Source organism: Grammomys surdaster, unplaced genomic scaffold (assembly GCF_004785775.1).
Source record: "Grammomys surdaster isolate TR1022 unplaced genomic scaffold, NIH_TR_1.0 125984, whole genome shotgun sequence".
Lineage (NCBI taxonomy): Eukaryota > Metazoa > Chordata > Mammalia > Rodentia > Muridae > Grammomys > Grammomys surdaster.
In genome coordinates, this window is record NW_021620800.1 from 172247 (window position 1) to 186650 (window position 14404).

Here is a 14404-nt window from a genome sequence, read left to right on the forward strand (position 1 = left end):
AAGATGCTAGCTTTCTCAGCTGGCCCTTAGACCAGCACCTCCCTCTGCAGAAAGTCTGGGCTGCCTCCATGCACAGAACCCAGGTCCCAGCACTGCCTACACAGGACTTGGGCACAGAGGGCTGAAAGGGGCTAAGCATGGCATACAGCAACATGGCCGAAGCTAGCCGGAAATGGCTGTCGGGAACAGGGCCAGGGAGTTTTACCTGTCCTGTCAAGCCACAGATCGAGTAACCTTTTTTTTTACGTTAGGGCTTCAGAAGCGGTTTCCACAAAATACACAGAAAGTGACATTTTCAGGGAAAAGTAATTTATTAGTAATTTGATGATAGTTAGGTCGTAGTTTTGAAAGGATACAGCATCAGGGGAGACCTTGGGGTAGAAATATCTGAGGCTGGGATCCCCCACTTCAGAGATAGCATACATTTGACTAAAACTATTTCACATGAAAACATGTCTCAAATCTGTTTGTGAAAACTGTGGGACTATCACACGGTGCTCATGCGAGGGCTCTGGGTTTGAGGGACACCAGGCCAAACTCCAGCTTCTGCTGGCTAGCAGCTTAGTGGCTTCAAAAAGCTTGAAATTGGATTCTAGGTCTCTTTTGTCACATGTTTCCTTCCTGGAGGAATTCCATAGGAAGTGATTTCAAAACAATGACTGCCAAAAGAATTTACTGAACCCTGACATAAAGGAATACCTCTGTAATCCCAACACTTGACAGCGATGGAGGCTGGAGAATCAGGAGTTCAAGGTCTTCTTTGGCTACATAGAGTTGGAGGCCAGCCTGGGCTACATGAAATCTTGTCTCAAAACAAAAACAAAATGAAACCAAAAGAAAACTAAACAAACACAAAAACAAAAATAATAAGAATTTAAAGACTTCTAACAACAAAAAAATGTATTTGTCTTGGCTTGGTAATGCCTACCTGTAATCTCAGAGTCCAAGGGGCTGAGGCAGGAAGTCCATGAGTTTTAAGCCAACCAGAATCACATAGAGAAACCCAGGTTTAAAAACCCAAATCTAGAGGAGAGAAGATTGTTTAGCCATTGATGCTCTTGCAGAGGGCCTGGGTTCAGTTCCCAGCAACCACATGGTGGCTCACAATTGTCAGTAACATCAGTTCCAGGAGGTCAACGCCCCATTACAGCCTCTGTGGGAATCAGACACATACACCATACTTACATAAATGCAGACAAAACATGAAAATTAAATAAATAAATTAACAACCAGAAAGATATAAAATACATAGCTTTAAAAATATATATTTATTGAGTGTCTAAGCCACATAAAAGCCATGGTGCCAAGCAGGAGCAAGCTGGTGATCAGAGAGGTAACCAAGATACACAGCTCCTGCCTTCTATAAGTGAGCTTATCTAATAAGGGATAAAAAGAAGTGTCAAATATTTAATCAAATGTATATGATGTTACTGGTTGAACTCCAGTTCAAATGGTTGAACTCCAGTTCAAATGGTTGAACTCCAGTTCATAACCTCTAGGACCAACCGACCAAAACAAAGTTGAGTCACTCAAGGGCTGGGACCAGGCTCAGTGGTAATCAGCAGATTCCCAGATTACTCAGAGAACTTGTCTAGGATCTACCAAGAGAGGAGGACTAGGAACAGGGTGCAGTGTTGGCTCTTAGCATAGGCAAAGCCCTGGGTTCCATCCACAACACCACAAGGAAAACAAACAAACAAAAAAAAAACCAGCTACTTGTCCAATTTGAGCCATTGTCACTTAGGGAAATGGAGGAAGGTCTAGCCCAATCTGTCAACAGCCAGTTTCATGGGAGGTTAACCTAGTGCTCTCATTGTTTCTGCTTTCCCTTGGTCTCCCCTGTCTCCCCTTTCTTTCCATCTCACTAGAATACTCACTGCCTCCTGATTTTGTGACTGCAAATAAAAACCAACTAAGAAGGTGCATAGTGTCCCCGCCTATCTCCCTGCTTTTGCAATGTCCGGGTTGGTCTTGAACTCCTGGCCTTTGGGCTTTCAGTTATCTGAGACTGTGGGTATGCATCACAGCACCTAGCTCAGTTGATCTTTGAACTCGATTCACTGTTAGTTTTGTCTTTTCACACAAATGAACTGTAGATTGCAGCCAGCAGAGAGGAGAGCATGGGAGGACTCAGGAAAAGCGGAGTGGAGAACACTCTTTGAGGTAAAGCTAACTATGGCGGCACAAGCCTACGGTCCAAGCTATGTAGCAAGATCACTTGAGCCCAGGACTTCGCCCAGGAAACATAGTAAGAAGAAAAAGAAAATGGAACTAAATTAACTCAGGCTACGAAAGTATAGAGAACAAAAGGGGTCCAGAATTGACATTAAAAAATAAAAGATATAAAGAGGTGCCATGGTTTTCCATAAGGAGGCAGAAGATCCTAGAAGCTTTACTAAAGTTACTCAAGAGAGCCTGGGGCATAGCCCGTAGCAGAGCATAGAGCCTGCCTGGCATCTGTGGCTTCACTCAAAAGAGGGACTGTTGTCATCATGAGACCACTGGAAAGTCCCTGACCAAGGAAGAGAAACACTCAGCAGGTAAGCACAATCCTGACAAACCTGGTTCTGAATCCCAAGACCCCGGAGATGAAGGGGACCTAATCCTGTAACAGGTAACCTGGAGGTACACTCTTCACAGAAAGAGGAGCATCTGGTACAGTCGGCTAGCCAACAACATGAGAACTTCTTTTAGACCCACATGATCAGGAGGACTCCAAGCTATTTGTGAATGCCTACAGCAGGCATGCCTGCACATTTCCATTGCACACAAAGCCCAAGATGCATGGCCAAGGCCTCTCCAGCAGGACAGTCCAACAGGATTCACTAGCACAGCAGCTTACAGTCAATGCTGGTAATATACAAGTTTCTCAGAAGTACCTGTCAGGCTTCCCCCATTCCCTGGTCACCTTTTGAGAGCCATAGAATCATCTAAAATGAAAGCTCCATTCCCCAGGGGGAGTGACTTAGTCATCATAGCGGATCTCAGCCTGCAGCTCCTTGGTGACATAGGTTGTTAGCATGGCCAAGAGCTTCTGTTGCATGGCCTGGTTGCTCATGACCAGAGCAGTCAGCTGCACCGCATCTGTCCAGTCCAAGTTCCTGATGATGGCAGTGGCTTCATTAACAAGTTTCTGCTGTTCAGCAGGGGGCAGCTCCATTAAGATCTGAGGAACGGGCTTAAACTGTCCACTCGTCATCCAGGCACCTAACAGGCCCCCAACAGTTCCCCCTGGAAAACAAGAAAGGGTTCAATTAGTCAGCCTTATTCTCCAACGATGGCCTTTGTTTCTTGCCAAGAATATAGCCACTGTCATGACAAGTGGGCACATTTGGGAGCAGGTCACAGCACGCTCAGCTTCTGCCAGGCACTCAGCAGAGCAAAGGTTGATATGGTCTCTAGTCCATTTGGTCCACATAATTGATACTCAAATTTGTTTCTCCCAATGACCCCACTTACACCATCCCTACCTCTGAACTGTGCCAACTAAGATCCCCTTCATGGCTGAAGAATGCCCCCACTCCTGTGACTCCCAAAACAATCTGTCTCCACAAAGAAGAAGCTGAGAGGGACATGCCAGACAACTGCTGTGCCAGACAACCGCTGCCAGCGGGCACATTAGATCTGAATCTTTAAAGCCTCCCATGAATTGTATATATCAGCCATCAGACAGTCACAGATGCAGCTCGGATAGACTAGTGAGTCATTCTCAAGGGACAGAATATGGGATGAGAAACGGAAATCTTAAGAATGGAAAAACCCAGCACACATGACCTTGACCAGTTCCCAAGGTCAGCCTCACTGGAGATGCCACGGGATATCATGTACCCCTGGACCGATGTAGAAGATACTTCCCCTCAGGACTCAAGAGAAGCTCATCACAGAACTGAGAATTTTATAAAACACCTGCCAGCACCCATCTTCCTCAATATCAAGGTCAGGAAAACAAGGAAAGGCTAAGAAACTGTCACAAGTCAGAAGAGACTAAGGAAAATGAGGTTATAAAACCAAAGTGTCAGGCCGGGCAGTGGTGACACACACCTTTAATCCCAGCACTTGGGAGGCAGAGGCAGGGAGATTTCTGAGTTCAAGGCCAGCCTGGTCTACAGAGTGAGTTCCAGGAAAGCCAGGCTATACAGAGAAACCCTTGGGGGAAAACAACAACAACAACAACAAAAACAAACAAAACAACAACAACAAAACAAAATGTCAGGCTGGAGAGATGGCTCAGTGGTTAAGAGCACTGACTGTTTTTCTAGAGGTCCTGAGTTCAATTCCCAGCAACCACATGGTAGTTCACAACCATCTGTAATGGGATCTAATGCCCTTTTCTGGTGTGTTCTGAGGACAGCTACAGTGTACTCATATAAATTAAATTAAATTAAATTAAATTAAATTAAATTAAATTAAATTAAAATAACAAAGTCTCATTGAAGGGTGGTGGTTACTCACACCTTTAACTCTAGCACTCAGGAGGCACTTGGAAGCCGAAGCAGGCAATCTCTGAGTTCAAGACCAACCTGGTCTACAGAGCAAGTTTCAGGACAGCCAGGGCCACACAGAGAAACCTTGTCTCAAAAAACAAACAAAGTATTAGATGGGCATAGTGGCCCACACCTTTGATGCAAGGGTATCTCTGTGAGTTCAAAACATCCTAATCTACATAGTCAAACCCAGGACACCCAGGGCTACATAGTGAGATCCTACCCCCCTCCCAAAAAAAAAGTGGCAAGAGGAAGAAAAAGAAGGGTACTGTGCACTGGTTAGTCAAACAGAGGTCTCACAGCATTGCATTAGTGCTGACTGCTTGGTCCACTCAGTCTACCAGGAAAAACATTCCCACTAAAACTAAACCTGGGTGAAGGACACACAGGGATTTTCTGTACAATCTTTGCAACTTTTACATCTAGCTATTATTATTCCAAAATAAAATGTTTTTTTTTTTCCTTCCAGAAAAGGCTTTTAAAAAAATTCAAGTAACTGCAAACAGAAACAAGGGGAGTCCTACGCTGAACCAATACTGGCTACTCCTTCCCTAAAGAACAAGGAGAAAAGGTGTTCCTACACACTTTTCCCATCAACGTGGTCACCCCTCCTCACTCTACTACAGCATCCCAGGGCCCCATCTTCCCTGGTGTGAGGTAGTCTGATAACAAGCCTGCTGTGCCCCAGCCCACCATCCCCTAAAGTGTGCTGTGGAGAGCAGTGCAGGCAAAACAGGAGGGTGTACATTTGGTGCTTGTAGGTGCAGCAATACCGGTGTCTAAGAATGAACAGCGACCAAAAATCAATATGATTGTCCAGAGGTTCTTTGTGAACAGAGGACAAGAACCTTGAGGGAGTGGGGCAGGGAGGAGCAACAGGAGGGGAGCAAGGCTAGCTCCTTAGCGCCCCCTGGAGGAAGAGAAACGGCCTAGAGTGGAAGTCGGAGAGGCAAGTTAGCGCCCCATCTGCCTTAGGTGAAAGCCAGAAAATAGGACCCCACTCTGGAGGTAGGTGGTAACTCCCACCTGTGAGTGAGTGTATCAGGTCGCAGGTGAGAACAAGGTGGGCGGGGCCAACACCTTCCTACTTGCTGTAATCCAAGAGTCTTAGCCAGTCTAGCGCGGGATCCAGGTAAGGTGGGGCAGAACGACTGAGAAACACATCCGTGGATGGTTTGCAGGGTGAGAGACAAGCTGGGATCTAAGCATCCACTGCACTGATCACACCTGCTGCTACCAGGTCAGCCAATGGAGCTTCTCAGAATGAGACGGGGCTGGGGCCCTTTAGGGCCAAAGAATGTTCCCAGAACCCTCTACATGGAAGCCAGGAAGAGCAGAGCAGAAGGGACCAGCAAAACAAAGCGCCCAGAGAGCAGTTTGTCTAAGGGAGGTGTACAGCAGGACAGGCTGTGGCTAAATGGAAATTAGCCTTGGCAGGAGAGGACAGGTGTGTGTTGGGGCGGAGGATGCAGGGGGGACTAAGAAGAACCCTGCTCCCTTGGAGCTTCAGAGCCAGCAGCTGGTGTGGTAGTGTGTAGCAGGGGTTGGGGAGGGGCCTGGGAGCACAGCTTCCGGTCCCAAGGGAAAGCTATTCCTTGATGGTCAAGGAACAGATAACACTGCACATGGTCCTCGCTTCTTTGAGGACTCCTGGAAAATGCCCTCCTCTTCGTTTGTTTTAATACAGGGGACACTATAACTGGAATTCCAGCATTCTGGAGGCTGAGGCATGAGAAAATCAGATTTGTCCTCCTGACACCAGTGAACCTCTTGATCTGACAGCACTGCAAGCATCTGTACTACCTTGTTACAGAACATCAATCTGGGATACATAGTTTCAGACCAGCCTGAAATACATAGAGAACATAGCTCAAAAAAAGTAGGTGGGACTGGAGAGTTGGCTCAGTGGTTAAGTGCAGGGCACTGGCTGTTCTTGCTGAGGGCTAACATTTGATTCCCAGCCCCCACAGAGTGGCTCATGACTTAACTCCAGTTCCAAACAACCTGACACCCTCTTCTGGCCTCTATGGATATTGCATGCATATAGTTCATGGACATTCAGGTAAAACACTAAGACACATAAAATCAAAATAATCACTTTATGCTCTTGCTCTCTTGCTCCCGTGACCCGCGCCTGCAGGTTGTCCTCTCCCCTCCCCCCTTCCCTTCCCCCTCTCTCCACGTGGTCATGGCCGGCCTCTCCTCTTCTACTCCTCTCTCTCTCCTCTTGCTTTCCCACTCTCTTAATAAACCTCCCCTTGTGGAACCATCTAGTCTGCTGTGATCTGTCCAAGCTGCACGTGAAAACCTTTTATTGGTGCCGAAACCCGGGAATACGAAGACTTCGGGGACCTCCGGCTGCTGTGACTAGACAGGACAGACACACCACCACCTCCGCCATTACTACACCACGCTGACTTCATCTGTCGCTACCTACCATCTACACCCCCCATCCTGCACCGCTGCTTCCACCCGCGTGGTACTCTGCCAGGTGCATCCACTACAGCTCCAGAGAAGCAACCTTCAGATGCTCCATCTCCTGTCACACACACAGCTGCTTCTACTGGACCTGTTCCTTCTGGCCTATCCTCAGATGGCTCCATAGACCCTGGACAACAGAAAACAGCCACCTCTCCTAAGACCAGACAAACATCACCCATATCCATTCTTCTAGGTTCCCCCTAAAGACACGTTGCCCCCAATGCCAGCAGGAAGTAGCCAGATTTCACGACGACCCTATTTCTGCTTCGCCGCCACCTCTTTCTAATTTTTCTTTTTAATTAAACCAAAATGTGGGAATGTTAGTAATCTGTTAAACTCCACCTCCACAGTCACCTGGCAGTGGCCAGGTATGCTCCTCCCCACAGTTACCTGGCAACAGGCAAGTAGCCCTGCCCACTATAAAAGGGGCTGCTTGCCCCCTCCTCTCTCTCTTGCTCTCTTGCTCCGTTGACCCGCGCCTGCAGGTTGCCGTCTCCCCTTCTCCCTTCCCTTCCCCCTCTCTCCACGTGGTCATGGCCGGCCTCTACTCTCTCTCTCTCCTCTCTCTATTTCTCTCTCGCCTCTCGCTCTCCCACTCTCTTAATAAACCTCCCCTCGTGGAAAAAAAAATAATCACTTTATAAATGTTTAATTAAGTAAACCACTCAGCTTATGCCAGGGAGAACCCACTTGTAGGCTGGACTCAGAAGACAGAGACTGACACCCATGTTCTCTGAATCCAAGCAGTGTGGCTCTGGAAGCAGACAGCTCCTCTGGCTCCCAATATAAGAGAGCAGCCAGACTTAGTCTCTAAAAAGGCATCCACAGAAAGGAAAGCAGTTCATACACAAGTTTGACTGAATTTGTCCTCCTGACACCAGTGAACCTCTTGATCTGACCGTCCTGCAAGTATTTGCAGTACCCCATTAGGGAACATCAATGTTTGATTTACAAGAGCACTTAATGCAATGGGGATATCAGAACATCAATGCACAAATCGCTACTAGACTTTGGAGAAAGGAGAATCCCTGTGTTTTTCAAAGATAATGAAGCACCCACCGTGACCAGGGGCCAGAAGCAGCAAGTCCAGACAGACTCTGTTCTTGGCCAGCTTTACTCAATCTGAATAAAATACGGGCTGCCACAACAGAGCCAGGACATAGCTATATGATACAATAGCCCCAGCCAAGTGTCCTTAGGAAACTTAGGTAGGAGTGGAAGGTGAGGGCATCTCTAGGGAAATAAGAAGTGGGCTGTCTTCTCCTGTCATGGGAAGAAGTTGACGTCTGGACTCCTGAATTCACAGAATTTGTTAATACAAAACAAGAATTTCTGGGCCACCCGTGAGTGTACTTCCATTTCTATGAAATGTAGCTTTCTCTTAATGCAACGTTCTCAGATGTCAACCCTGCCACTGAAGGAAAGAACAGAGCATGCTGGGAAACCAAAACCAACCTCAGCACAAAAGAGCTCCCCTCTGCCCAGCCTGCTAGGATGCAGAGACAGTAAACCATCAAGCAAGAGCTTCTGGAAGACTAGGGTCAAGGAAGGAACCCCCAACCTAGGCTCTCAGCACACAGCAGTAGTCAGTGGAGAACCACCCAGATGCACATGGCAGGTGACCAGCCTGTGTGGGGATGCTAGTCACACCTCACTGAATGGTCCATTACAGGGGAAAGCAAGCAGAGTGAGCCAAGAGAAACAGGAAGCAGCATTACATGGCTTCTGTCTCAGCTCCTGCCTTGAGTTCCCGCCCTGGCTCTCCTTCATGCTGAAATGAACCCTTCCGACCCCAAGTTGCTTTTGGTCATGGTGTTTTCTCACAGCAGGAGAAAGCACACAAAGACACAGCCACACTCAAGGAAGGAACCTGGCAAGGTTAGTTTCTTCTCTGGCTTCAGACACCCCAGTACTTTTAGACTCAAGGATAGTTCTCTAGAGAAAGAGCAGAAGAATACCAGGAAAGAGTACTTGGCATTGGAGGAAAGGTGCTTCAGGCTCTGAGAGATACAAACACCAAGGCCAGGAGAATCCTGCATTATGCAGACACTCAGAAGCTGGGGTTCTGACAGGAACCATATACACAGGACTGGGCCTGGTGAACTTTCCGCACAGGCCATGTGGTAGACACAATTCTTACCAGGTCATTCTTCCATTTGGTTCCAAAAACATCAAGCATGCTGGAGGCCTGAAACATACTATATAGCTCAGGCTATCCTTGAACTTCCCATGTTCCTGCCTCCCAAGGGTGACAGGCTTGAACCCTGACCTTTTATGATAGCCCCAAGGCTGGCTGTACCTGTAAAATCACTCTCACTCACCAACAGCTAATCCTGGTGGGCCACCAACCAAGCCACCGACGAAGGCCATTGCCCCCACAACCACAGCACCCCTTCCAGAGTGCTTGACGGCCGCCTTCATCTTCCTTTCTTGGGAAATCGAGCATAAAAGCTTCATGATGTCATCTACCATGATGGGCATCTCAGCAGATCCTAAAAGATGATTCAAAGAGATAGGTGGTTTTTTGTGTTTGCTCATTTTATGTACTTAAAAAAGTGTGTACATGTGTTCTGCTGTATATATGTCTGTGCCCTCAGAAGGCAGAGATCCCCTGAACTGGAGTTACAGATCGTGGTGAGATGCCATGTGGGTGCTGGGAATCAAACCTAGGTCCTCTGGAAGGATAGCCAGTTCTCTTAACCTCTGAGTCATCTCTCTGGTCCCTGGTTTTGTGTTTATTTGTTTGATTTTAAGACAAAGTCTTGCTACATATTCCAGACCAGTCTAGACTCATAATCGGTTTCCCTTGGGCTTTTGAGTGCTGGGATAATAGCAGAGATAATACCACCATACCTCATGGCTGAAAGGGAGTTTTAATACACGTATGTGTATTTTAACCCAGTGTGACACTTTACAGCATTTTAGGAAGAGCTCCCATCTTCTGGGAAGAGTTGCTTGGCTGTGTGTGTGCCTGACAGGCACACAGCCCTGTGTGCTTGTCTGAAGCCAAGAGGCTGGGCATGAGCTAACAAGCTACAGAAGCAGCCGAGTGGATGAAAGGTCTTTTCTGCCCTCTGATTAACTTCAGATTTCTGACAAATGAGGAAGCAGCCTCAGCCACAGGCTTCATCAGCCCCTAGCAAGCTAAGCCTGACTTCTCACACCAACACCCTTCAAAGTGGCTCATGTAACCTCCAACGTATAAAGGCTATCAGGAACAGGGCATTTAAAAACAGACGGGCTCTTGATGTGACAAGGTATTTGAGCCAAGCCAGAAAGTGGAGAAAGGACAAGACTCTGAGGCCACACTGGCACTTGCCTGCTGGGTAACCTGGAGCCAAGAGTCAGATACTTAGCTTTAAGATGGAGTGAAAATGGGGCTGAAAATACAATTCTATACGGGAGACCATGTCTGACATGAACAGTGCTAAAGAAAAGGAAAGAAAAGAAAGGAAAAGAAAAGAAAAAAATGAATAGAGATCACTTATAGGCTGGGACCTTGTAAAGGATGAGGAAGGGCTGATGAGACAGAGCTGGTGGCACTGGAGACCCTGTTGGGACATTACAGGCAGAGACAAGAGCTAGGTTTGGTACTCTCAGTACTTGGGAAGCTAAAGCAGGAAGATTATGAACCCTTGGCCAGCCTCGATTAGATAGCTAGACTCACTATCAAGATAAAAAGAATAATGATTACTTAGTTAATTAATAATAAAGAAAATCAGAAACAGTATGAATTACCAAGATGAAACAATCACAGAACAAAATAAATCTCCAGAGGCTTGGCATGGTGGCTCATAGCCGAAATTTTGGCACTTGGGAAATAGAAGAAGAAAGGTCAGATAAGTCTGAGACCAGCCTGGGCTACACAGTGAGATGTGCCTTGCCTGCCCTACAGAGCAAGGCCCTGTCTCAAAATGAGAGCCTTCCAGGGGCTTGCAAGATACAGGAAACAACAGACAGCCCTGAAGAACAATGATCCTGAGAGCAGTTTGCTAGCATCAGGACACACTGCCTTGCTCCCTGGGAAGTGACAGATACAAGCATAGCCATAGGTGAGGTGTCCCGTGCCCCGCAGAGGGGCTGGTGAGTAAGGAGAGCCCACAAACTGACCATTCCACCTCAAAAGGCTGCTGAGAAAAACAGCAGAGGTGATATTTCTAAGAAAGACTTTCTGCTCCCAGGAGGCTGAGGCATTAGTCAGCAGAGGGACCTTCCTGAGGGAGTCCTAGGCTACTGTCAATAGCCTGACATTCTACTGGGCTTTGGTGGGTTTCTCTTGATTCCCAAGAACTATGCAGAATCATACTCTCTTAATGTAAAACTGTCCCTCAGACTCTGGGAGTTCCAGGCCCTTATAAGGAATCCATGGAGCCACCATACTGCCACAAAGGCTATTTATAAGAACATCTGGACATTGTACGCTGTGCTCGAGCCCCTGGAAATGTCCAGTTTTTCTCACTCCCACCCTTTTTTGAGACTTCTTTATTTGCTATGTAATTCAGGCTAACCTAGAATCCATGTTCCATCTTTATCAGGCTCCTAATCCCCAGTACTGTAGGCTTGCACCATCGTCTCTGGCTTCCTTATCCATTTTGATAAACTTTAGATGAATACATTCCTTTCAAAAGACTAATACTCCACCCCCAACCTGTAAAGGAGCTAACCACTTCCTAGTTTAGCTCTGGTGCACGGCCAGCTTTTTGGTTTTTGTTGTTGTTGTTGTTGTTGTTGTTTTTGTCAGGTGCAGCCCAGGTCTCAGAGGACTGGAGGACACCAAGCATAGTCAGAAACGCAAGGCTTGTGGCGATCTGATTCTGAGGGCCAGCCTCAGCACCAGCCCACAGGTACCACTCCAAATCACAGAATACAGATCTGCACTCTTGAAACAGTGTTTTCCTATCGAGACAAGACACGGGAAGGAGTTAGGACAGAGATGCATACAGCAGCCCCTCATCCATAAGGTATACATTCGGAGACTCCTGTAGATGCCTGAAAACACGATTAATCAGTCCTTCCAGACTTCATCCTGGTTTCTTTGCATTGTAACTCCCAAGCTTTGCGGCCCTTATTAAATAAAATGAGGTTACTTGAGCTCATCACAGGACTCAGAATGAAATTTCTAACCATATAGAGAAGCCCATGATTTAAAACTTACATAGTATTTAAAACTCATGGACTGTTTATTTCTGAAATGTTTTCACTTATTATTTGGCTGTGGGTATCCAGAACTACAAAATGTAAAACTGTGGACAGGGGTGGGGTACTGTACTCACCCATTTTTACCCTTGATTACCTACTCAGAGGATTATCTACCTCCAGACTTGCTCTGAATAACTTTAAGTCAAAACCCATGGAGCAGAAAAGGTAGCAATGTGCACATGCCATTCTCAATCTCTACCAAGCCCAGACAAGCCTTTGCAAGGAGACAAACCAGGCTCTTTAGCAGGTACCAGGGCAGGAGAGCTGGGCAAGAAAGGTTCCACTCCAGCTGGGCTTCTGCAGTCTCAGATTGCAAGGCAAGGCTGCTTAGATTTCCTGAAGAATAATTTCAGAAGTTATGGCAGCAACAAGCTTTTGTTGTGAAAGAAAGGTTTGGGACCCCGAGTCTGTGTGAAAGCATTTCACTTCCTGTATTCTTCAGGCTCAGGAGATTGCAGGGTAACATGTCCCATTCTCCTCTGTCTGTGAGGAAGAGTTGTGTGTGGGGCGGGGGGGGAGATGACAGAAGACAGAACCTTCCCACAGGAGCACAACTATTTCAATAATGCTGTCCTCGAAACAGGTCCTGGTCACTGGAAGTCCACCTGCCAGCCATAGGGAAGACAAGTGCTAACTGGGAGCCCTGATGTCTTACAGTCACCCAGACTGGTGGGAAGATTACAGCAGGGACATACACAGAGGAGGTGAAGACTCAAACCTTTGGACAGCAGCCTGATCTGTGTCCAATCAAGTTGTGAGGGACAGAGGAGGAGGCCTCAGAGTAACAGGGGGCTCCATGTTCTTTACAGCAATCATAGACAAAGCTGGGATTCAAATCCCCAGTGTAGAGGAAGGAAGTGTGTCAGGGTGGGGGCAGGAGGGAGCAGGGAGAAACGAAACAGAAACTGAGTGGAAAACAGGTCTTTGGCGAAAAATCACTATCCTGCTCCCCTCTACGGGATTTACAGACCCAAGCTGCACTCTGTATCCTGTAAAGTTCACCATCCTCTTCTTTCACCCCACAAAGTTGTTTAATTAACTTGAATGTTGGTTTTTAAAAATAAGAATATATCGAGGTGTGCTGGCTCACTCCCGTAACCCCAGCATGGGGTAGGCCACTGTAGGACTTCCAGATCAAGACCAGGCAAGGTTACATAGTGAGCTCCTGTCTCAAAATAACAGCAATAATAAAATCTTACGTACACCTTAATCTTCCTGATTTCTCTTGAAAGATCAGAAGTAGTCAGTGGTAGGTTCACCTGGCAGACTGAGCTAACACCCAACACTCAGTTAGCAGCGCCGTGCCCTCCGCACCCGGCTGGCTATGCATGCACCTTTTCTACGTAGTCATAGAAGAACGCTTCTCAACAACAGCTCCAACTAATCTGGCCTTTTGAGGCCCTGACATTCCTTCCAGATCATCCCTAAGCTAGAGCCCAGATTCCCTACCGCTCTGGGCCAACACCGCTAGGCGCTAGGTGTACGCTGTGGGAACTACCGCACCGCGCACGCGCACTCTGGAGCACCCAGGCAGCCGCTGGAAGCGCACGGAGCTGCTCACTACTCCAACCTCGGCGCTGCGGCTTGGGCCTGGCAGTGTCTCGGCTCCTTTGCACTGAGATGATCAGCTCCAGCAGTGTGCCTGACACCGTAGGGTCCCCGACCGGCTCCACAGACCCCGGCTCCCCTGTGCGCACCTTTACCGTACTGGAGTCTGGAACGTCTCGGGTACCGAAGCCGGCTCCGCTTTGCCGGCTCTGCTCTGCCAGCTCCAGCGAGGCGTTCGCCGCCCACCGCCGCCCTGGCTCCGCCTTCCCACCTTCCGGCTCCTTCCGGGTCGCAGCGCTCTGGGTCCCTATGGGTCCGGGTCCTCAAGTTGGGACAGGCCTGGGGGAAGATCTTTTTTGTCTTGTTTTGTTTTTTGTTGGGTTTTTTTGTTTGTTTTGTTGTTGTTGTTGTTGTTTTGTTTTTCGAGACAGGGCTTCTCTGTGTAGCCCTGGCTGTCCTGGAACTCACTCTGTAGACCAGGCTGGCTTCGAACTCAGAAATCCGCCTGCCTCTGCCTCCCAAGTGCTGGGATTAAAGGCGTGCGCCACCACCGCCCGGCCTGGGGGGAAATCTTGATGGCGGGGTCCTTCCGCGCCTCAGCGTCTGGTTGATGGACACCTAGACCCTGCCTAGGAAGCGATATCACTGCAGGAATGGGGAGCATCTGGAGGGGACTTTACGTCGCGAGGACC

The 14404-nt window shown here is 47.8% G+C and overlaps 1 protein-coding gene across 2 annotated transcripts; it reads right to left on the reverse strand.

Moving 5' to 3' along the window:
* Nucleotides 1-1238: 1238 nt before the first annotated feature.
* CUNH19orf12 (chromosome unknown C19orf12 homolog) lies at nt 1239-13951 on the reverse strand. 2 transcript variants are annotated; one of them, XM_028754165.1, is made up of 3 exons: nt 13862-13951; nt 9287-9457; nt 1239-3231 (listed from the first exon to the last, which is right to left on the reverse strand). In XM_028754165.1, the coding sequence occupies exons 2-3, from the start codon at nt 9444-9446 to the stop codon at nt 2966-2968; spliced, it is 426 nt and encodes a 141-aa protein (XP_028609998.1). In that variant the 5' UTR covers nt 9447-9457; nt 13862-13951; the 3' UTR covers nt 1239-2965. The 2 variants fall into 2 exon arrangements, with proteins under 2 accessions (XP_028609998.1, XP_028609999.1); XM_028754166.1 differs by lacking the exon at nt 13862-13951 and adding an exon at nt 13368-13475.
* Nucleotides 13952-14404: the final 453 nt, after the last annotated feature.